The sequence below is a fragment of the Bactrocera dorsalis genome, chromosome 2, assembly GCF_023373825.1.
Source record: "Bactrocera dorsalis isolate Fly_Bdor chromosome 2, ASM2337382v1, whole genome shotgun sequence".
NCBI classification, from domain to species: Eukaryota; Metazoa; Arthropoda; class Insecta; order Diptera; family Tephritidae; genus Bactrocera; species Bactrocera dorsalis.
This window is the reverse complement of record NC_064304.1, coordinates 77,195,895-77,221,510: the sequence shown is the minus strand read 5'-3', so window position 1 is coordinate 77,221,510 and position 25,616 is coordinate 77,195,895. Positions and strand designations below refer to the sequence as shown.

Below are 25,616 nucleotides of genomic sequence, written 5' to 3'. Positions count from 1 at the left end.
ATTATAACAATACACATAAACGCAAATAAATACAACGGCAAGTAATAAAAGCTATAAACGCGGATTTTATTAATTTTATCGGAAATAAAAAACTCTTATTTACCTAAAAGAGTTTTCGGTTGATAAAGTTCTCAGTATACACTGAAAGAAAATATATACAAATATCTTACAAATTTACATTTTTTAAATGAATATAGATTCAAAAGAATCTAAAACATCTCAATTCTAGAAAATTCCCGAAATGATTTCTGACGATAAGAATCCATGTACACCTGCAGAAGCTACACGCTCTAAGCAAGGTTCTACAAAACAAAAGAGGGGGAAAGACATGATTCAAAACAATTCCGAATCGGCGTTAGAAATAAAAAGCCAAACAATTGAAAATTTTTGGACACGCCTCCAAGCTGCATATGACGCAATTGTAGATACTGACGATTCAGATCTACCAGAAAACTTTAAATCTTCTGCTTACGCCAAATTTGAAAACTGCTTAAACCAGTGTGAAGACGCAAAAATTATGATCGCAGATCAACTAAAACTTATTAAATCAATCGCACTACTCCCCATTTGAGAGTAGATCTGCCACAAATACAAGCCCAAGAAGCAAGTTCTGGCATTCACCTCAATGCGACAGCATGCGATACAGAAATATTTCATGGAGGTTATGAAGAATGGCCATCCTTCCGGGACATGTTTACTGCCGTGTACATAAACCATCCAAAATTATCACAAGCGCAAAAATTGTATCACACAATACAGATACAAAACAAAAGGCCAAGCAGGCGTAATAGTAAAACAGTTCGCATTACGTGATGACAATTTTACTAATTTGGTTTGGGAAGCTCTGAAAGCAAGATGTGAAAACTAAAGAATATTGGTCGACAAGCAAGTAACGATACTCATGAACTTGCCGAAAATTCAAAAGGAAACAAGTGAAGAATTCATAAAACTAGAATCCACTGTTTCAAATTGTTTGTCGGTTCTATCGACACAAAATGTTCCCACAGACAGCTGGGACCCTATTCTGGTAAACATATGCACCGCAGCATTACCAGAAAAATCATTACTTTTATGGGAGCAATCGCTCTCATCAAGAAGAGACTGCCCAACGTGGCAGCAAATGAAAGATTTCTTAACTGCCTAATATGAAATTGCGGAAAGGGTAGATAAAAAAACAGTCAGAAGTAAAACCTTCAACACGACCTAAACAGAAGCTTCAATAGACCCCAAGTCAATAACAACAACAATTTAAATTGAAGCTTTTTCAAAAAGACTCTGTACAAACTGCTTGTCCCACGCGCACAATCTTACTAATTGCGAAAGCAAATGCAACTGCGTATATTGTCATAAAAGACATCATTCCATGTTACATTACAATATGTCTGCCAACACACCTCAAAGTACTCCCGAAACACGAAATCTCAAAATTTGCGAAGATACACCATGCTGCTCAAAGGCATTAAAAACTTAAACGCTACACAGCGAGAATCAAAGTAAGGTATTACTACCAACAGCAGTTATCTCCACCGAACACCGAGGAGAACTGTTTAAACTTAGAGCCTTAAGAGACCAAGGATCACAACGATCCTTTATAGCGTCTAAAGCACAAAATAAATTAAAATTGCCAACAAGGCAAGCAAAATTTGAAATTACGGGAATGGGCAGAAGAATAGTACAAAATTCTAACAAAATATGCCCCATTACCCTGATTTCCCCCCAAACGCATTCAAGCAGATGCTATTGTCTTACCGCAACTAACAAACATGCTTCCAAGCTATCAAATAAATAGCAAGCATTGGGATAAGGTTTCACACCTGACTCTAGCAGATCCCAACTGTAACACCACAGCCTCCAGCCCAGACATCCTAATAGGCAACGACCTTATACCGCAAATTATTCTAGAAGGGGTTGAAAAAATCTCAAACACTCTTCTGACTCAAAACACTATCTTCGGTACCATGACAACTGAAGTTAAAGAAATATCCAACGAATACCTTAATTCACAATTAAGCAAATTTTGGGAGTTAGAGGAGCTCCCCCCCATTTCGATTACAACACCAGAATGATCAGTATTGTGAAGACTTTTGTAAAGCCACAACTACTCGATCAGCTTATGGTCGGTATGGCGTACGACTACCACTAAAACAACAATTTCCAGATACACTCGCCTTAGGTCACTCTCGCACCTCTGCAATACAGCAGTTTCTAAGTATGGAAAAAAACATACTTAGAAAAGGTGGGCTGAAACAAGATTATGATGGTGTCTTAGAAGAATACCTTCATTTAGATCACATGGAGGAAGTAAGCCCATGTGAAAAAATCATAAAAGGCAAATATTACTCACTCTACTTGCCACATCATGCAGTAGTAAAGCCTGACAAAAATACAACAAAAGTCAGAGTTGTATTCAATGTCTCAAGAACCATTTGCTTGGGGAATTCCCTAAATGATATTCTATTTACGGGACCCACACTCCAACCAGATTTAATGCTTCTCATATTAAATTGGCGCATATACAAATATGTATTCAATGGGGATGTCGAGAAAATGTATCGTACATAAAGACGATCAAGATTTTCAGCGAATTATCTGAAAATCTGCCAATAGTCCACTACGCGACTTTAAATTAAAAACAGTAATCTTTGGCGTAAACTGTGCTCCATACTTAGCCATTCGTACACTCCACGAACTGGCAGAAGATACAAAGTCAGGGTTTCCTTAAAAAAAGATTACATCCAACCACCCAAATATTTTAAAAAATATTCCTAAAGACCATTTGTTGAATACTAATTTCCTTATATTTGAAGTACAACAAAAACACTGGGCATCCAATGGAATGCGATATCTGACCGGTTTTCATATACTACAGAGTCAATATCCGCATTATCCGCCATAACAAAGAGACAAATTTTATCCTCTGTGGCGAAACTTTTCGACCCCGCAGGATGGCTTTCGCCAATTATGATACAAGCAAAAATCCTGATGCAAGAATTATGGCTAGACGGAACCGACTGGGACGAACAAGTGAAGCCTCTTCGCTTAGAAAAATGGTCCCAGTTTGCTAATAACCTAAAAGACATTTCGCAGATCAAATTCCACGGTGGGTAAGCTATTCCCCCGAATACTAAGTGGAACTACACGGCTTCTGCGGGGCCTCTGAAAAGGTCTGCTTCTTGCGAATGGTCGGCTTGCAAATTCAACCCTAACATATAATGAATGCTACCCTATAATTATATCTGATCCACTTACCATATATCCACATACTAATGCTCCATGCCGAACATCGCCTCATGCAACATATGGTTCGCCAAGAGTTGTATATACCCCGACTTAAGCCCCAAATAAAGAAGTGCATTTCCATGTGCAAGATCTGCACTATGCATAAGCAGAAAATGCGAACTAATCTTTTTAAAATCGCTCTAACTTTAGAGCTTCTTAAGTAGTATACTGAATTCAGATAGTAATATTTACAGCGGGATTCTGTGACCAGTCTCTAGTCTCTATTTGAGACATTTTGATGTAAAATCTCAATTTGTGACTAGTTACTATTCGTCTAGCGTTACTCTCAAAACATTGCCTCAAATTTGAGACCTGATAGTTAGCAGGTTACAAAACTAAAAAAGAACTCTTTGCCATTTTGAATATACTGAATAGAGATCATCACAGATATTAATCGATTGTCGTTTTTTTATATTTTGTAAGCAATTCAAACACGAAAAGGTTAAAAATATATCTAAATGTAATAGATTTTGTGACTGTCACTTACAGAATAGCAATATCGTGTCAAAAATTGCCTCTAACTTAAAATCTCAAATTTAGAGACTTGAGAATGTATCACAGTACAGAATCGCAAGGTAATACCATGTTCAGACCGACACTTAATCACACGATTTCGGCTGTTGAGTGGTTTATCCCACTAATCTTATAAATTTATCAAGATTTCGCCATACAAAAATGACAGTTCCAAATCACTTCATTGAAATGATTTGAAACTGATTCACGCAAAATCTGTCTGTGCGACTCTGATTTTTCGCCATCTACTTGTCAGCATTGGAAATCTGTTACATCACTACAGCTGATTTAGACACTACAAAGGAAAAAAATGCAAACAAACACAAAACAAAATTTTTTTAAAGCAATGAATCAATGAATATTGTTCGAACTCTTTCAAAGTTATGTGGTGCTCTTCTACTCTTACAGCTACTTTAGGACGTTCATAAGTCGCAGTGACGGGTGGGCACACCCAATTAGAGTCAGCACTAGATGAGCTACGACTTAGTGCTGGCTTTAATCGTAAACATGGAAAAGCCCCAGGCAAAAGTTTTTATTTAGCGACAAACTGCGAGTCAAAATAATTTCGGCAAATAAAAAGGGTATCGGAAGTCGACACAACTAAGTTGCAAGCCTTTGTTCAACTCTGCCGAATATCTTCTTTTTTTGGGAACTCGAAAATCGTCGCCTGTCTGGAAGCACAACTGCGAATGCAGCACCTTCTCCGTGGCAGTTGACGTCCACAAATGTGGAGGTGCTTCTTCGTTTCCTAATTACATACAGAAAAAAATTTATATCTATTTATATATTATTCATACTACTGTTATGTTATATTTACTATATGTGTATACACAAAATAAGAGAATATATTATACTTATTACTACAAAAAATATGTATAGTAATATGTAAATATTTGGTTAAATATATATAGCATTCAAACCGGCACATTATTGACACACCCTAATATTGCCCACTACACCTAGGACCATTCAAACGTACTTTGCACAATGCGCAACACACACATACTTCACTTGAGATCGCTCTGCCCGCGCATCACTAATCGCATATTTTAAATATATGCATATTTATGCATGTATGTACTTTTTGTACAAAATACTAATACTAATTTGTGTTTTCGAATTTAAAAGTGCACTTAACACATTAAAGACACTGCTGTTATTGTGTACACCTACAAACATATGTATTACTTCTTCTTCTTAATTGGCGTAGACACCGCTTACGCGATTATAGCCGAGTTAACAACCGCGCGCCAGTCGTTTCTTCTTTTCGCTACGTGGCGCCAATTGGATATTCCAAGCGAAGCCAGGTCCTTCTCCAATTGGTCCTTCTAATGGGGTGTAGGGCTTCTTCTTCCTCTGCTTCCCCCGGCGGGTACTGCGTCGAATACTTTCAGAGCTGGACGAAAACCATTCGTATAACATGAGCTAGCCAGCGTAGCCGCTGTCTCTTAATTCGCTGAACTATGTCAGTGTCGTCATATATCTCATACAGCTCATCGTTCCATCGAATGCGATATTCGCCGTGGCCAACGCGCAAAGGAGCATAAATCTTTCGCAGAGCTTTTCTCTCGAAAACTCGCAACGTCGACTGATCCGTTGTTGACATCGTCAAGCCTCTGCACCATAAAGCAGGATGGGAATTATGAGCGACTTATAGAGTTTGGTTTGGTTTGTCGAGAGAGGACTTTCTGGGCATCGGTGACAAGATCACCTATGGGCGTTCTGTAAGGGTATGCTCCGGTCTTGAAACCTTCTGTAAGCCGCCACATTTTTTCGTAGAATTTTCGAGCATTACCCATGTCGGCCAGCTTATCAACCTCTTCCTACTCACACATTTCCGCCTCTTTCTTTTCCTGTCTGTAAATGCGTCTCGCTTCCCTCTTCAGCTCTCGGTATCTATCCATCCCGCTGCGACACGGTACTCCTCGTCGTACCAGCTGTTCTTTTGCACTTTCCGAAAACCAATGATTTCGATTGCAGCTGTACGTAAGGAGTTTGAAATGCCGTCCCACTTTTCCCTTATACCGAGTTATTGACGAGTGCTCTCAGAGAGCGGGAGTGCAAGCCAAGTAGAAAATCGCTCGGCTGTCTGTTGTGATTGCAGCTTCTCGACGTCGAACCTTCCTTGTGTTTGTTGGCGTGCGTTTTTTGCTGCACAGAGGCGGCTGCGAGTCTTGGCTGCAACAAGATAGTAGTACGAGTCAATGTTAGGACCCCGGAGCGCACGCACATCTAAACCACTGGAGACGTGTCTTCCATCTATCACCACATGTTCGATCTGGTTGGTAATTTTTCGATCCGGAGACAGCCAGGTAGCTTGATGAGTCTTCTTATGCTGGAATCTAGTACTACAGATAACCATATTTCGGGTCCCGGCGAAATCGAACACCCTCAACCCATTTGCGGATGTTTCCTTGTGTAGACTGAATTTACCGACCGTTCGCCTTCTCACTTTAGCTCGCCTTCTTAGGCTACCCAGAGGATACTTGGCCTAGGACCAGAAGTCGTGAGCTGCTTGAGTCATATGTAAAGGAATCGTTTCTGGCCACTCCCAAGTGAGTGGCGATCAGAGAACTTAACTTTCACACCCACTGCACTTCGTTCGAAGTGCTTAATGCAAAAAAATGCATTGTGGGTGGGTAAATCCTGCGTTGGTGGGATCCGTAAATTTTCCACCCACTTCTGCAACTCCTCCTACTTCCTAGGGAATAAATAGAATCTCCCGGGAGATTCTGATGTGCACTCCTGAATGCGACACTTTTTTAAATTTTTATTGCTCATTTTGTTTTAAATAAAACTATTTGAAAAATCGTTTTATATCGAATTTGGCGATCTTTCCGCAACGAAATTCATTTAAAACTAAAATTCCGTTGACGATTTCTTCTTCAACTTTCATTTTTGGCGCAATTTCCCCAGTAAAAGATATATTACTATATAATACATATATATGTATACTATATGTACATTAGACTTATAAACAAATCTTTGTATATAGTATACAAAAACTTTTCCAATCAAAAAGCAGAATCTTTATCTTTCATTTTGGCGCAATTTCCCACGTAAAACAAACATACATACAGTGGCAAGTAAAAGTGAGTGCATGTTTGAAAATTCTATGTTTCAATATCTGTAACTTCCTCAATATTAAATCACATTCAACCAAATTTTCAGCATTAATTATTTATTATGTACTTAAAAAAATGACATTTGTAAAAAAGTTAAACTAAAACAAAAAAATTGACTTACGGTCAAAAACTTAAAATATGAGCAATGCACTCAGTTTTGCACATTATGAAATCTTCGAATAAATTGAGCATATACACAAGAAATTTAATATTTTGTCCAAAGACCTTTGTTTTTTTTCACACTTGCGATGCGTCTGGGCATACTTTCAACCAGATGTTGTATGGTTTCCCGGGGAATATTTGTCCATTCGTCCCGAACGCGTTCCATAAGTTCTGCCATATTTTTTGGGGCCCTTTCATGTAAACCCAATCGTCTTTTTACCAAGGACCACAAATTTTCGATTGGGTTTAAATCTGGGCTTTGCGCAGGCCACATTAGCTTCTGGAATTTCTGTTCGTCCAACCATTTTTTCACTATCTTGGCCGTGTGTTTCGGGTCCCCGTCCTGCTGAAAAACCATTTCTTCCTGTGGATATGGACACTCGTCCAAAAAATCCAGCAAATTTGTTTGTAATATTTGAAAATAGTCTTCCTTCTTCATGGTGCCTTCAATTTTTACGAGTGGTTCCATATGCCACCACGTGAAACACCCCCATATCATTAAGCTTCCATCACGGTTTGCTTGACGTGGTGTTTTTGAATGCGTTCATGTGGTCTGCGCCAATAATATTGTTTGCCGTCGGACTGAAATCTATTAATTTTACTTTCATCAGACCAGATAACCCTTTTCCAGTCATCCTCTGTCCAATCCTGATACTTTCTGCAGAATGCCAAACGCGCTTTTATATTTTTATCAGACAGTGCTGGTTTCTTTTTTTTATTGCGGATATAAAACCAATTCTGTGTAGTGCTCTCTGAGCAGTAGAGGCACTAACGTTCTTGTCCAGCATTTCAGCCGCTTTTTTGGGTGTTACCCGCTTATCTTTTTTTAAATTTTGTGCCATTGCACGAGCATCCGAATCTGTAAGCAGTTTTGGGCGGCCACCGAAATTGGATTCAACAACAACTAATCTTCTTTTTTTTTTACAGCCATTACAGTTTTTTGACTTATTTGTAAGTTTTTTGCAATAGTGCGTGAAGATAAATTATTTTTTAGCATTACCACTACACTATCTTCAATTGATTCTGAAATTTTGCGCATTTTTAATAAATTTGTCTTCACAAATAAACAAAGCCCACTAAACTGATAAGCAGAACTGTTAAATTTACTTACTAGCACTCAATATGTCAAAAGGTAACGGTTAATTAGACTACTTATGGAGAATTATTGAGTATGTTTAAATGAGTTAAGTATCCACCCTCTCTACTCGGAAAAACTGGCACACTCTAATAAGACAGATTAATTCACCACAGCTGATGACATTACAACACAACACCAATGTAACACACCACACTCGTACGCAACCCAACTCACAAAAAGGATGGGCAACGGGAAAGCAGACACATTCGCTCGACTCAATTCGTCATACATAGTTCGAACAACACATTCGCTTCTACACTGCGCCGCGTCGACAACTTTAAACACAATTCGATCCATACCACCGCATCAAGACTACCTTTGGATCTGATTGACATCGTTCCCCCCGCTCCGACATATAACATTGCAAAGCATTAAACTGTCGTTATCAAGAGAATTTTATAATATACATCTATCATAATAATTATTATAAATACATATATTGTGCGTTTTATAAATACACTGGTTTTTCTTTTTAAGCACTCGCGTGAATGTGAGTGTAAGTGGAATAATTTGAATTGAGTGGTTGGTATTTCCCAATAAATAAATAAATTATTACACAATTGTTCATGGTCCTTCGAGCCTTAACGAAAGGCACCTATAACCGGCAAATTAAAAGCAATAGCAACTAATATAATAACAATAATAAATGAAATTGGTGGCGGTCGAGGTGCGGAGGTTAAATATACTTGTATACAGTGTGCAGTGAAAAATAAAATAAAAAAAACAGTGCAGTGACCCAACTAGAACGAAAAAAAAAAAAAACATATCCACATATTTATATATGTACATACATATACAACATATAGACAAAAAAGTGCAGTGTCACAATCAAAAAGAAAACAAAATAAAAAACAAAAACAAATTACACGGGAGAACAAAATAAACAAAATAATTCCAACAAACAAAAAACAAAAATAAAAGCAGGAAAAAGTGCAGTGAACCGCCAAAAATCTAAAAAATGCAGTGACAACGACAACAAAACGAACAAAAAGCAATTTCAACGGGGACAACGGCAACAAACTAACGCGCGTTACCTAAACACTCAACTAAATAATTAAACGTGCGCGAAAACGAAATTTAACCAATAAGCTTAAACACAGATCGGGTGCGAAAAGCTAAAACAGCAATAAAACAAACAAAAAAGAAACAAACGGGCGCGCACATTACAACAAATACACATACACAAAACAAAAGGATGGAAGGTGGAAACCCTAGATGAGAGCATCTTCGACCTCATGCTGGATGAAAAAATGGGTAGCTCAACCGACTTAAACCGACAAGCTGAAATGCTGGTAAGTCACGTAAGTAAAGCCTGCGACGCGGCTATGTGTAGAAAAAGGCAAAACGCACCCCAAAGGTCCGCATACTGGTGGAACGAGGAGATTAGCGCACTAAGAAGCGAATGTCATAGAGCGAGACGCCTCTCCCAAAGAAGCTTGGGTACGCCAGAACAAACGAGGCTGCGAGAATATTTTAAAAGAAAACGAAATGAGTTTAAAAAGGCTATTAAAAGAAGTAAGACCTCAAGCTTTAAAGAACTATGCGAGAAGGTAGATGAAAATCCATGGGGAGATGCCTATAAAATAGTAATGGCAAAGGTCAAGGGGGGTAAAAACCAAGCACCAACCTGTGCTACACTGCTAGAGAAAGTGGTGAAAACGCTCTTCCCATCGCAAGAGCAGCATACGAGCAGAAGAATACCATCAACGGTCGAAACTTTGACAATCGACGAGGAGGAGATAGTACAAGTGGCAGAAAGATTCGGTAATACAAAGGCGCCAGGACTTGATGGCATCCCAAATAAGGCGCTTAAGATTGCGGTTAAACGCAACAAGAAGGCCTTCGCGGAAATTTTTTCTAGGTGTCTAAACGAAGGCGTTTTCCCAAGAGTATGGAAGAAGCAGCGCCTGGTTCTCCTTCAGAAACCAAACAAACCGGCGGGCGAGCCGAGTGCGTATAGACCACTTTGTATGATCGACACGATGGCCAAAATATTGGAGAAGTTAATCTGTAAACGTCTGGAACGTCACCTAGAAGGAGAGCTGCCTGGCTTGTCTGAAAACCAATTTGGTTTCCGAAGACATCGATCCACTATGGACGCAGTCGGGAAATTGACGGACATCGCGGCCAAGGCCATAGAGGGAACCAGGTGGATGCATGGCGATAAAAAGTATTGTGCAGTTGTCACACTTGACGTCAAAAATGCTTTTAATTCTGCATCCTGGCCACATATAATTAGGGCTTCAGAGGCAAAGAACACTCCGGGATATCTACTAAGGATAATCAGTAGCTATCTGTCGGATAGACTGTTACTGTACGACACCGATGCCGGCCCAAAAAGGTACGTGGTGACAGGTGGAGTACCGCAGGGCTCCGTATTGGGTCCGTTACTCTGGAATGTGCTATACGACGGGGTGCTACGCCTACCGCTGCCAAAAGAGACTCAAATAATTGGCTATGCGGACGACATTGCTGTGACGATAGTTGCGAAAGAGCTCTCTCAAATACAAAACTCCTGTAATGCGACCACAGCTAAAATTAAGGACTGGCTCACGGAAACTAAGTTGCAGCTGGCTGGAGAAAAGACAGAAGCGGTGCTTATCACAAGCAGGAAAAAATTAGAAACGGTCACCTTAAATATCGATGGATACAACGTTACAACGCAAAACTCTCTGAGATACCTTGGCGTTATGATTGACGCGAGATTGAATTTCAAAGCACATGTTGAAAAGACCTGTAGCAAGGCAGCTACTGTTACAGCGGCCCTGTCAAGAATTATGGCTAACACTGGCGGCCCTAGTCAAAGTAGGAGAGCCCTACTAGCTAAAGTGAGTCAGTCAACACTAATGTATGCGGCCCCTATATGGGAAAAAGCACTGCGCCAAAAAACAAATGCCAATAAGGTAAAAGCAGTGACCAGGCTATGCGCCATCAGAGTGGCCTGTGCATTCAGAACGGTCTCACATGAAGCGGCCGGTATCATATCTGGTCTTATGCCTCCGGACCTAATGGCCTCAGAGCTATGTAGAGCATACCTAAAGTCTAAAGAAATGAATAGGCGTTTAACAGCTGAAGAGCGAAAAAAGGAGAGACAGGTTAGCCTCGAAGAGTGACAAAGACAATGGAACGCGGCAGAAAAAGGAAGATGGACGCACAGGCTCATTAAAAACGTATCAGCTTAGATTGAGAGACAGCATGGGGAGACAGACTTTTATCTCACGCAATTCTTGACAGACCATGGCTGTTTCAGGGAATACCTGTACAGATTCGGCCACGACGATGACACAAAATGTTCCTTCTGCAGCAGTGCCAACGAAAACGCTGAGCATATCTTTTTCTTCTGCTCGAGATACGTAATGGAGAGAACTACCATCGAAGGAATAACAAATCAAAGGATGACGCCTGACAACATTATAAGCCACATGCTGCAATCGAAGGTGGTATGGGCAAAAATGAAAGAGTGGGCCGCAATAGCGATCCATGAACTCAGGATAAGAGAACGACAGCGAAGAAGCCTGAGAGCAGCTGAATAACTACGAAAGGAGTTTTTAAAGAGGCATTCTTGCCCAGCTTGGTCCTGCGAAGTAATACCTAACGGCGGTCCCGCAGGGCCAAATACAAGCTAACACAGCCGGAGTTAAGGGTTTAGTACGTAGGCGTACTGCTACGCAAGTCCAGTAAAGTTAGATAATACTAACTGGGCGTGATCCCGAAAGAGGTGTATCTTTAGCGGGCAATATGAATCGTACATGCTGCCCGTCTAAGGCAGTATCTTCTGGAAGATTCCCCCTCCGACACAAAAAAAAAAAAAAAAAACGTACAAAACTCGCACACACATTTTCCCATATTATCCCCACAAAAAAACCCTTGCGGGAAGATAAAGTGAGTTGTATCGTTTCCATTTGTTATTGTTGCATATAATGCACGTTTGTATGTATGCCTAAAGTTACAGTTTTATATGTGTAATAATATATAAAACCTGTAATAAAAAATCCGTTTGGTTAATATATCAAAACTTTCCAGAAAAAATCAAAATACCGATTTAAAATAAATATAAATACGTCTCCAAATATATAGGTACATAAAATTGATAGCCTTATATGCTTAACTTTGTGCTTCCAAACTCAACAGTTTAAAAAAACAGAAATAAGCCAAAGTTCAAGTATTTACATACAATATTTTCCGGCAATCCACATCTGCTTAATAACGCAGTAAGCAGGATTGCATAAATTAAGTATGCAAAAACAAACTAAATGAATATTATAACACAAAAACAAAACAACGCAAGAGTTGCAAAAAATACAAACATACATACAAGCATATTTAGCTAATAATATATAATTTATTATATGTACCTACATATAGAGCAAAACATACATATTTACATATAAAAGTGCACATCTTTTTTTCAATTCCGTTTTCGCACTCTCTATTCGTCCAAACCTATCTAACGCATTGATCTCTCTAACGAGCTCTCAATTGCTTAAGAACAAAAACATAATTATAAACACAATTCCTGCATACTTATGTAAATAGCGCATTGATCTCCTCAGCGAGCTCTCAATCGCACAAAACATAAGCACATACATACATACATACAAGCCCAAGTATTAGGGTGTACCTAAATACTAACATAAGGTCGTAAAAAGTGTTAATAAATTTAAAGTGCGGATATTTTCAAACATCAAACTAAAATATAAATAAACAATATCGTTTAGCAAGTAAATAAGAAGCGGTAATAATAAAAAATAAAGAATCCTTTTTATACGAAATTTATTGAAAAGAGAATTCGATTTACACTAAGACAAATTTAACTCATTTTGACAAATATTTTACTATACAGTAAAAATAATGAGTAATAATAAAAATCAAAATACACCTGCAGGAGCTACACGCTCAAATCAGGTTGCTAAATTAATTTCACAAAGTGACAGTTTAATAAGATACTGCACTAGATTTGCCTCTTTGCCGATTCATGAAAACTCTGAATCGTTATTCTTCTTCTTCTTTACTGGAATCGTTATTAGAAATCAAAATTCAAAATCTTGAAAACTTTTGGACTCGGCTCCAAGTGGCTCATGACGCCATTCTAGATTCTAACGATTCAGATACACATAATTTTAAATCATCGGCTTACGATATTTATGAAAACTGCTTGGACCAATATGAAGAAACGAAAGCTATGATCTCCGATCAATTAAAGCTCATTAAAGCAATCGCACCTACTCCCCACAGTAGAGTAGAGCTGCCACAAGAATACAGTCAGAAGGCAAGTTCAGGCATCCAACTCGAGTTGCCCGCATGTGACACAGAAACCTTTTACGGAGGTTATGAAGAATGGCCGTCCTTCCGGGACATGTTCACGGCCGTGTACATAAACCATCCTCAATTATCACAAGCGCAAAAATTGTATCACCTCCGATACAAAACAAAAGGTCAAGCAGGTATAATAGTAAAACAGTTCGCTCTTAATGACGACAATTTCAATTTAGCTTGGGAAGCTCTAAAAGCAAGATATGAAAATGAAAGAATACTGGTCGATAAACAAGTAACGACACTGATGAACTTGCCAAAAATTAAAAAAGAAACAAGTGTAGAATTCATCAAACTAGAATCCACTGTTTCTAATTGTTTGTCGGTTCTATCGACACTTAATATCCCCACAGACAGCTGGGATCCTATTCTGGTAAACATTTGCACCGCCGCATTACCAGAAAAGTCGTTACTTTTATGGGAGCAATCGCTCACATCACGAAAAAAGTGCCTAACGTGGCAACAAATGAAAGATTTTCTCACCACCCAATATGAAATTGCGGAAAGGTTAGAAGAAAAAATAATCCAAACTAAGACGAAACACGACCAAAATAGAAGCTTAAATAGACCCCAAGCTAGAAGCAAAACCAAATCAAACAGAATTTCTAACAAAACACAATCGTTCACATCCGAACAGAAAAAACATACATCGTGCGAACTATGTAAAAGAGGGCATAAACTTACATCTTGCGAGAGGTTTAAAAACTTAAAAGTAAACGAACGAAATAATTTTGTCAGGTCAAAGAGAATTTGCACAAATTGTCTGTCACATGCGCATACATATACAAATTGCAGAAGCAAATTCAATTGCTTACATTGTCACAAAAGACACCATTCGATGCTTCACTACAGCACATTTCCTAGTTCACCTCAAAAGAGCGCAAAAAGAACCACGGGCTTAGTTGAAAAAGCAAATCCCGAAAATTGCCAAGCACCATGCTGCTCAAAGGCATTAAAAACACAAACGCTACACAGCGGAAATAAAAACAGGGTACTACTACCCACAGCAGTCGTCTCCATCGAACACCGAGGAGAACTGTTCAAACTCAGAGCCTTAATAGACCAAGGATCACAACGATCATTAATAGCGTCAAAGGCACAAAATAAACTAAAATTGTCAACCAAACAATCAAATTTTGAAATTACGGGAATAGGCGGAAGAGTAATCCAAAACTCAGATAAAATCTATCCTAGGGATGGAAAGAGCGCGAGCGGAATCGATTTTTGACTTTGGAATTGACTTCTAGTTTTTCGATTCTGGAAGTCAATTAATCAACCCCGATAGTCGACTTTTGTGACTTAAGTTGACTTTTTATAAATTAAGCACCTCGTACACGAAATTCGTTAGATATATCAATATTTTATTAAATATTTTTTTAGTTTTTAACATATTATAAAAAGTATTTTATGATTTCATTGCATACATTTTGGTATTGGATAATAAAATTGCTTTTTTAAATTAAAAAACAAAAAATTTAAAAATAAATAACTACGAAAACCACATTTCTTCGCCGATTGATCTTAAAAATGTTAGCTCATTAATGTGCTGAGGTGATAAGCGACTCCTCAACTGATTTGCGATAAGTCCTGCATGTGAAAATAATCGCTCACAGGGTACAGACGTTGCAACTATTGGCAAGTACTTTTTAGCTACATTCCATATATACGGATATTCATATTTCATACTTTCCCACACAGTGAACGGATTAGGATTTTGTTTCCGATCCGAAGACCATAAATCATCATTGTCATCGTTCGTTTTCTTCGTTTCTCCTTTTTCGCCTGTTGCGTGAAGTTGGCTGTTGATACTCCTCTACATTACGCCTCTATTACTTTTTGTAACTTGTGGGAGTAATGCAGAGGAGTATTTGTTTGGATTAAACAAATACTATGTACCGTATATTAAAAAGTTAATTACATCAATTACCGGCGGCAATATAAACATTATATTGTTATAGACCAATCAGAAAGAGGCTATTTATAAGGAAACACTTCGATTGGTACTTTATATTGTGCTTTTAAAAGTAATCTTATAGTGATTATCTTAATTCGTTAACTGTCAAAGTCATCGAGTAAAAGTCGATTTTAATCGATTCAAGACAGGCTTGAATCGATCCTAAAAAGTCAATTATTTCTAATAAAAGATCGATTTTCGACTAAAGTCAGAGTCGACTTTTCCATCCCTAATCTATCCCATCACCCTAACTTCCCCCCAAGCGGATAAGCGAATTAAAGCAGAAGCTATAGTCCTACCGCAATTAACAAATATGCTTCCAAGCTATCACATAGATAGCAGACATTGGCAGAAGGTCTCACACTTAAAACTAGCAGATCCCGACTGCACTAAACCATCTCAAATAGATATTATATTAGGCAGCGACCTTATACCGCAAATATTACTTAAAGGTGTTGAAAACATATCAACCACCCTTCTAGCGCAAAACACTATATTCGGTTGGATTCTAAGTGGACTAGTTACCGAACTAGTTACCACCATACCAACTCAAGTTGAGAACAAAAACCTTAATTCACAATTAAATAAATCGCAAAAGTTAAAGAAACTTCCATTAACAAACAAAACTATAAATGATCGGTATTGTGAGCACTTCTCTAAACCCACAACTACTCGATCAAATAATGGCCGGTACGTCGTACGACTACCACTAGAGCCACAATATTCCAATACTCCACAAATTGGTATAAAAAACAAAGTCAGAGTTACCTCTCACAGTCGATATATTAAAAGCACATAAATCTTTCGGCCCCGCAGGATGGCTTTCGTCAATAATGATACAAAAATCCTGCTTAAAAAATCTCAAGTTATGTGGCGCGCTACTAAACGCCAAATTAGTGCATACGCACTAAAACATAAAATACACAATTGTATCAAAAAGTCGAAAGATCGACATTTTCATTCATTTTCAAAAATACATAAATAAAATCTCAAAAGGAAGTTAAGGGATCACTGTACTCCCAATGCGATAAAGTGACGCACCTAGACTTACAAAAAGCAAAGGTCGCTCTTATCGCATCTATGCAAGCGCTCCTCATATGGGTGAGTTAGGGAAATCAGCTATACAAAGCATTAAACAATTATGAAGAATTCTATACTGTACGCAAGATCCCTCACATATAAAAGTTCTAACCCCAAGGTAACGGGTGATTTTTTTGAGGTTAGGATTTTCATGCATTAGTATTTGACAGATCACGTGGGATTTCAGACATGGTGTCAAAGAGAAAGATGCTCAGTATGCTTTGACATTTCATCATGAATAGACTTACTAACGAGCAACGCTTGCAAATCATTGAATTTTATTACCAAAATCAGTGTTCGGTTCGAAATGTGTTTATCGATAAATTTTGTTCAGCGATGAGGCTCATTTCTGGTTGAATGGCTACGTAAATAAGCAAAATTGCCGCATTTGGGGTGAAGAGCAACCAGAAGCCGTTCAAGAACTGCCCATGCATCCCGAAAAATGCACTGTTTGGTGTGGTTTATACGCTGGTGGAATCATTGGACCGTATTTTTTCAAAGATGCTGTTGGACGCAACGTTACGGTGAATGGCGATCGCTATCGTTCGATGCTAACAAACTTTTTGTTGCCAAAAATGGAAGAACTGAACTTGGTTGACATGTGGTTTCAACAAGATGGCGCTACATGCCACACAGCTCGCGATTCTATGGCCATTTTGAGGGAAAACTTCGGACAACAATTCATCTCAAGAAATGGACCCGTAAGTTGGCCACCAAGATCATGCGATTTAACGCCTTTAGACTATTTTTTGTGGGGCTACGTCAAGTCTAAAGTCTACAGAAATAAGCCAGCAACTATTCCAGCTTTGGAAGACAACATTTCCGAAGAAATTCGGGCTATTCCGGCCGAAATGCTCGAAAAAGTTGCCCAAAATTGGACTGTTTTCAAAGGCGCACCCATTCAGACCAAACCTGAGCCAGGCATGGAGTTGCGGTCCTTAATAAGTCAATCAAGGAAAAAAAATTATTGCAACCATCGCCAAAACTATAGAAAAGGCAGATTGTAAATAACCGCAAATAAAATTATTTAAGCGAACAACGCATACACTTTTTTATTATAATAATAAGTGGGATAAAGCCGCAGAATATATTTTCTAACCATACGCACCTAAAATAAATAAATACCAAATATTATGTTTAAAACCAAAAGCATTTTCAGGATTTATGGCATGTCTTCTGCGCTGAGTGGTTGATATTTCCCAATAAATAAATAAATTATTACACAATTGTTCAGAGTATATGCTCAATTTATTCGAAGATTTCACCATGTGCAAAACTGAGTACATATTTTATGATTTTGACCGTAAGTCAATTTTTTTGTTTTAGTTTAACTTTTTTACAAATGTCATTTTTTTAAGTACATAATAAATAATTAATGCTGGAAATTTGGTTGAATTTGATTTAATATTGAGGAAGTTACAGATAATGAAACATAGAATTTTCAAACATGCACTCACTTTTGCTTGCCACTGTATATATGTTAGCTTTAGAAAAAGTCATATGTAGCAACAGGCACTTTTCCGCCAACCAAAAATCACCTGCATATAAATACACATGTACATATATATATTGCCCTGCATTGGTTCTCTTTTATTTACATTAGCATGTTATTCCTCATAGACTCTAAAAACTCCTTAATCGCTGTTAAAAGTGGTGAAAGACGCTTATAATTTGTCTGTGGTGAGACTCTCTCATCTCTGCCGAGTACCCCTTCGAAAAGTTACGATATTTGAAACGTGAACCTTCTCTATTATAAACGTTCTCTGACATTTTGTTACGATATTTACGTAACGTAAAACCCACGACTTCCTAAATAAAGGGAGGCATCCATCTCTCAAGTTCTTGCTCAAGAAAAAATACATTAAACAAAAACTTTGAGAGATTTCTTGTGAGGCATATTTTGTGAGGCTATTCTTGCTTAAACCTCTTAAGAAAAAAGCTTAAAAAAGTCACCACCTGAGGTAAAAAGCTTTTTGCTGTCAAACAGCTGTAATAAAAATAAGCAAACAAAAATGAACACACAAATGGATAAATATATATATATACAATAATTTCATATATTCCTAGGCGTACAAAAACGAAAAGGACAACTCAGGAGCAGCTGCAACATTACATAATGTTTTGCAAGCAGCATCCTGAGTTGCAACGGGGGAAGCTAACTCCGACCAACCCTCAAGGGCAGCAAATACTTTGGTCGGAGTTAGCAGATAATTCAAATGCCTTAAGAGGTCCAACTCGGTCGGCAGCCAAGTGGAGGGAGGTAAGTTCATAAATGCTTGTGTATGTTTCACATTATTAAAATATGTTTCCATAGTCATTGATGCATTGGAAACATCAGTTGCGATCGCGAGCGCGCAAACTGAAGGCACATGCGCAAGCGACTGGTGGAGGCCCTCCGATAAATGGAATGACTGAATTCAAGGAGCAAGCAATTTCAACGGTGGATGGATTGCCGGGTGTTGCCGCTTTGGGTCACCAGGTAATATTTTAATTTAATATTTGTTTTATTATTAAATGAGGCAATATTTGGTCCGTCTTATACTTCCAGGTTTTGCCGTTGTATTTAAATACAGCTTAAGCTCCAGCTTCCTCGCCAACACCAACAGTCACATCGCCTGCTCCAGCGCCAACACCAACAGTCGCATTGCCTGCTCCAGCACCCTCACCAACAGTCGCATCGCCTGTTCCAGCACCCTCACCAGCAGTCACATCGCCTGCTCCAGCTTTTCCTGCTCTATCTATAAATTTTCCTTCCTCGCCATCACCTCATTTTTCTTCCTCACCATCACCTCCATCTTCTTCCTTATCTCCTCACATCTTATCTTCTCCTATGCCATCGCCAAATGACACAAGCACTAACCTCTCTGTCAGAGGTTATGGCTAAATTGTCTGAAAAATTAGATAAGTAATAATAAAAATGTAAAAAAATAAAAAAAATGAAATAAAATAAATGAATTATTTAAACATATGTAAATGTCTTTTTATTCATTCTTAGAGGAAGTAAAATGTACAGAGACAGTAAGTAACTTACATATATGTATATATATTTATATATACATACATATATATTTATAGTACATAATGCCACTGGAAATATATACATACATATATATGTATATTATAAAGACATGATGTAACGTTCACTTACTCTAGCACCCTCCCTAAAATTGGGGTTTTCGAAAACAATTTCGGTGTCTTGTTATTCTTCTAAAACTTCTTCGAAGCCAAGGTCTGCAGCCACACCATGCTTCAGTAAAATGTTGTGAAGAATTGTACAAGCGTAAATAATCAAAGACGCTTTTTCAGGGCTGTAATGAAGAATGTGGTGTTTTGAGAGGCACCGGAATCGTTACTTCAAAACACCAAAGGCTCTCTCAATGGCTTTGGCGTGCAACTTATTGTAACGCACTTCCCTTGCATTTGAAGGTTCAGCGACTGGCGTTAACAGCCATGGCTCCAATGGATATCCTTGGTCACCCAACAACCACGAATCACTTTGCGTGTTATAGGTATTTGTGAGGTGCATACGTGTTGGGGATGTGGTCCAAATACCTGAATCATGGCAAGACCCGGGATATCTCGCGTTGACAGCGGTGAACAGAAGTCGATGATCACAAACCTGCCAAAAATGCAAATATATCTTCTTCTTCTTAATTGGCGTAGACACCGCTTATGCGATTATAGCCGAGTCAACAACAGCGCGCCAGTCGTTTCTTCTTTTCGCTACGTGGCGCCAATTGGATATTCCAAGCGAGGCCAGGTCCTTCTCCACTTGGTCCTTCCAACGGAGTGGAGGTCTTCCTCTTCCTCTGCTTCCCGCGGCGGGTACTGCGTCGAATACTTTCAGAGCTGGAGTGTTTTCGTCCATCCGGACAACATGACCTAGCCAGCGTAGCCGCTGTCTTTTAATTCGCTGAACTATGTCAATGTCGTCGTATATCTCGTACAGCTCATCGTTCCATCGAATGCGATATTCGCCGTGGCCAACGCGCAAAGGACCATAAATCTTTCGCAGAACTTTTCTCTCGAAAACTCGCAACGTCGACTCATCTGTTGTTGACATCGTCCAGGCCTCTGCACCATATAGCAGGACGGGAATTATGAGTGACTTATAGAGTTTGGTTTTTGTTTGTTGAGAGAGGACTTTGCTTCTCAATTGCCTACTTAGTCCGAAGTAGCACCTGTTGGCAAGAGTTATCCTGCGTTGGATTTCTAGGCTGGCATTGTTGGTGGTGTTTACGCTGGTTTCAACATAGACGAAATTATCTACAACTTCAAAGTTATGACTGTCAACAGTGACGTGAGTGCCAAGTCGCGAGTGCGACGACTGTTTGTTTGATGACAGGAGATATTTCGTCTCGCCCTCGTTCACTGCCAGACCCATTTCTTTTGCTTCCTTGTCCAGTCTGGAGAAAGCAGAACTAACGGCGCGGGTGTTGAGGTCGATGATATCAATATCATCGGCATACGCCAGCAGTTGTACACTCTTATAGAAGATGGTACCTTCTCTGTTGAGTTCTGCAGCCCGAACTATTTTCACCAGAAGCAGGTTGAAAAAGTCGCACGATAGAGAATCACCTTGTCTGAAACCTCGTTTGGTATCGAACGGCTCGGAGAGGTCCTTCCCGATCCTGACGGAGCTTTTCGTGTTGCTCAACGTCAGTTTACACAGCCGTATTAGTTTTGCGGGGATACCAAATTCAGACATCGCGGCATAAAGGCAGCTCCTTTTCGTGCTGTCGAAAGCAGCTTTGAAATCGACAAATAGGTGGTGAGTGTCGATTCTCCTTTCACGGGTCTTTTCCAAAATTAGGCGCATGGTGAATATCTGGTCGGTTGTTGATTTACCAGGTCTGAAGCCACACTGATAAGGTCCAATCAGTTTGTTGACGGTGGGCTTTAATCTTTCACACAATACGCTCGACAGAACCTTATATGCGATATTGAGGAGGCTTATCCCACGGTAGTTGGCGCAGATTGTGGGGTCTCCTTTTTTATGGATTGGGCATAGCACACTTAAATTCCAATCGTTGGGCATGCTTTCGTCCGACCATATTTTACAAAGAAGTTGATGCATGCTCCTTATCAGCTCTTCGCCGCCGTGTTTGAATAGCTCGGCCGGTAATCCATCGGCCCCTGCCGCTTTGTTGTTTTTCAGGCGGGCAATTGCTATTCGAACTTCTTCATGATCGGGCAATGGAACGTCTGCTCCATCGTCATCGATTGGGGAATCGGGTTCGCCTTCTCCCGGTGTTGTGCTATCACTGCCATTCAGCAGGTTGGAGAAGTGTTCCCTCCATAATTTAAGTATGCTCTGGGCATCGGTAACTAGATCACCTTGGGGGGTTCTACAGGAGTATGCTCCGGTCTTGAAACCTTCTGTAAGCCGCCGCATCTTTTCGTAGAATTTTCGAGCATTACCCCTGTCGGCCAGCTTATCCAGCTGTTCGTACTCACGCATTTCGACCTCTTTCTTCTTCTGTCTGCAAATGCGTCTCGCTTCCCTCTTCAACTCTCGGTATCTATCCCATCCCGCACGTGTTGTGGTCGATCGTAACGTTGCGAGGTAGGCAGCCTGTTTTCTCTCCGCTGCGACACGGCACTCCTCGTCGTACCAGCTGTTCTTTTGCACTTTCCGAAAACCAATGGTTTCGGTTGCAGCTGTACGTAAAGAGTTTGAAATGCCGTCCCACAGTTCCCTTATACCGAGTTGTTGACGAGTGCTCTCAGAGAGCAGGAGTGCAAGCCGAGTAGAGAATCGTTCGGCTGTATGTTGTGATTGCAGCTTCTCGACGTCAAACCTTCCTTGTGTTTGTTGGCGTGCGTTTTTTGCTGCACAGAGGCGGGTGCGAATTTTGGCTGCAACAATATAGTGGTCCGAGTCGATGTTAGGACCTCGGAGCGCACGCACATCTAAAACACTGTAGACGTGTCTTCCGTCTATCACAACATGATCGATCTGGTTGGTAGTTTTTCGATCCGGAGACAGCCAGGTAGCTTGATGTATCTTCTTATGCTGGAATCTAGTACTACAGATAACCATATTTCGGGCCCCGGCGAAGTCGATCAGCCTCAACCCATTTGGGGAAGTTTCGTCGTGGAGGCTGAATTTACCGACCGTAGTACCAAAGATACCTTCTTTGTCCACCCTAGCGTTGAAGTCGCCAAGCACGATTTTTACATCGTGACGGGGGCATCTCACGCTCCAAGCACTCATAAAAGGCATCTTTGGTCACATCGTCCTTCTCTTCCGTCGGGGCGTGGGCGCAAATCAGCGATATGTTGAAGAACCTCGCTTTGATGCGGTTTGTGGCTAGACGTTCATTCACCGCAGTGAATGATAGTACTCGGCGACGGAGTCTCTCTCCCACCACGAATCCCACACCAAACCTGCGCTCCTTTATATGGCCACTGTAGTAAATGTCACAAGGACCTACTCGTCTCTGTCCTTGTCCCGTCCATCGCATTTCTTGGACGGCGGTGATGTCAGCCTTTGTTTTCACGAGGACATCAACCAGCTGGGCAGTGGCACCTTCCCAGTTAAGGGACCGGACATCCCAGGTACATGCCCTCAATTCGTAGTCCTTATTTCGTTTGCCATGGTCGTCATCAAAAAGGGGGTCTCTCATCCGAGGCTGTGTTTGCTTTTTCATTGGGGGTGTTTTTTTTACGTGGCGAGTCCCAAACCCAGCGCACAACCCTAAGTAGGGGATGTTTCGCCTTCTCACGTTAGCTCGCCTTCAAACGGATGTTCTTAGGCTACCCAGAGGATACTTGGTCAAAGACCGGAAGTCGTGAGCTGCTTGAGTCACATGTAAAAGAATCGTTTATGGTCACTCCCAAGTGAATGGCAATCAGAGAACTTTCCTCACTTGCGTGAACTTCTACACATGACTCCATCCTCCAAATATATACATATGTATTAATAGAAAGATTGGTAAATAGTTTGTATAATATAGAACATTACGTACTGCTTCTACATTAAGACTGTAAAATCCTTTCCGGTTCATAAAAAGTGAGAGAGGAGTAGTGGCGTCTGTGCTTGAGGGTGAAACAATCCCAATATGGGTACAATCGATTGCGGCGATTGTGCCCTTGATCCCAAATTTCGTGTAAAAACTTTAAGAAAAAATTTATTTATTTTTTTAAATTTACTTTTATTTATTTATCTTACCCCTTCTTTGTATCTGAAACATCCTGCGCACTTGAAGGGAAATAAATTTCACTGCCCTTAACATCCACAATTAATTTCGAAATAAAGTGCAGAGCTCTAGACACAGAGGACTGGCTCATAGAGAGCATATAACTATTACCAACGCATTTTTGGTAAGAGCCATGCCCGTAAAAATACAAACACGCCAAGAAATGCAGATCAAAAGATATATTCGACTTCTGCACATCATGCGGCACCAATTCACTTATAAGTAATTTACATAGCGATTTTGGGAATCGAAATGTATTAATAAATGTTGTGTCTTGCATAGTAAAAAGATCGCTTTTGTCTCGCAAGCCCTTCAACATTTCCCTCCTACCCCCCGATTCCTCCTCAACAATTGCCGCATATACAAATAATAGTTCCTCCATGCTAATTATAACACTCAATTCTCAATTTTTTAAAAAATTTCAAATATTTATTTAAAACAAAACAAACACAGATGTTTTGTATTATCATGGCTGCTTTACACGTCACAGATTTTTGTGATAATAGTGAGCGTTTGAGCTTTTGAATTTTCGCCAGCATAAGACAACCCTCACTATAGTGAGAAACATCACTGTAGTGAGGTTTGTGACTTTTATGAGGTGATGGGAATAGTAGCGGGATTCTGTAACCAGTCTCTAGTCTCTATTTGAGACATTTTGAGGCAAAGTCTCAATTTGAGACTAGTTACTATTCACTAAACCGTCTCTAGCGTTAGTCTCAAAATATTGAGACCTGGTAGTTAGCCGGCCACAAAACTAAAAAGAGCTCTTGTCTGCCATTTTGAATATACTGAATAGAGATCATCATAGATATTAATCGATTGTCGTATTTTTATATTTTGTAAGCAACTCAAACACGAAAAAGTTAAAAAATAAATAAATTTTACATAAATTTCGTAAATATTATGAAACAAAGTCAACATATATTTTCATTTTTATTGATAACTATGTTTTTGGACGATGTTATAGAAAATTTAGTATTTGTTATCGACATATTTATTTCCATTCAAGCGTAAAAACATCTCTGAATGATGAAATGTAATAGATTTTGTGACTGTCACTTACAGAATAGCAAAATCGTCTCAAGTCTCAAAAATTGTCTCTAACTTAAAATCTCAAATTTAGAGACTTGAGACTGTCTCACGTTACAGAATCGCGCGGTAGGGCTGTAATTTTGACAGCTGGATACGCATTGTGAATGATCCGCATTAGAAGAGCAAGAGAGAATAAACAAAGAAAATAAACTTTCATAATGGTATAAATTATTACTATGTTCAATTGCTTTGCTAATTTTTTCTTTAGTACTTAGGGTTTATTGTTCTATCATCAATGCTCTAAATTAAGATATTTTTTTTTTTGCTTTTAAATAACCTTTTATGTTTACACTTTTGAATTCATTATCGCATATTAGTTTAGTAATACTCATTTGAGATTTATAAAATTTCAAATTGGAAATATAAATTACTTGTATTATACGTTTTAAACCAAAATAATTTTCATCAATACCAATGTGATCAGTTTCATTTTTATGTTATTTATTAATTAGTTTAAAGGTTCCTTTTTTTTTGTTTCGATATCTTTTGCATGGTATGAACAACGAACGAATCTGAGATTTCTAAATCCTTCAAACAATTATATTATTTTATTTTGTAATGTTATACTGATTATCATCTACATATCGTCACCTGAAATGAAAAATAACGTATCATCAAAAAATTTAAAATTGAGTGTCTTTTTGATTACGCTTCACTACTTCAAATTACATATGTACATAATATTACATATTGTTACAAAAGTAGTATTAAGTTGTATTTGTATTCAGAGTTCGCCCCCCCACCCCCCCCCCCCCCCA

General features: G+C 39.1%; 2 protein-coding genes across 2 annotated transcripts in view; one reads left to right on the top strand and one right to left on the bottom strand.

Annotated features, from left to right (window-relative positions):
- LOC125776632 (uncharacterized) overlaps positions 1-25,616 on the bottom strand; it is a 220,059-nt gene that overhangs the window by 51,691 nt on the left and 142,752 nt on the right. The window lies entirely within an intron of this gene.
- On the top strand, positions 17,922-19,536 carry LOC125776762 (uncharacterized). Its single transcript, XM_049450329.1, has 3 exons — positions 17,922-18,824; positions 18,879-19,043; positions 19,113-19,536. The coding sequence occupies exons 1-3, from the start codon at positions 18,681-18,683 to the stop codon at positions 19,140-19,142; spliced, it is 339 nt and encodes a 112-aa protein (XP_049306286.1). The 5' UTR covers positions 17,922-18,680; the 3' UTR covers positions 19,143-19,536.

Excerpts from the sequence above, each read along its gene's own strand:
- LOC125776762 (XM_049450329.1), top strand. The coding sequence starts at position 18,681 with ATGTTTTGCAAGCAGCATCCTGAGTTGCAACGGGGGAAGCTAACTCCG. Across the intron at positions 18,825-18,878 it reads CGGCAGCCAAGTGGAGGGAG|TCATTGATGCATTGGAAACA; the intron begins GTAAGTTCATAA and ends ATGTTTCCATAG. Across the intron at positions 19,044-19,112 it reads TTGCCGCTTTGGGTCACCAG|GTTTTGCCGTTGTATTTAAA; the intron begins GTAATATTTTAA and ends TTATACTTCCAG.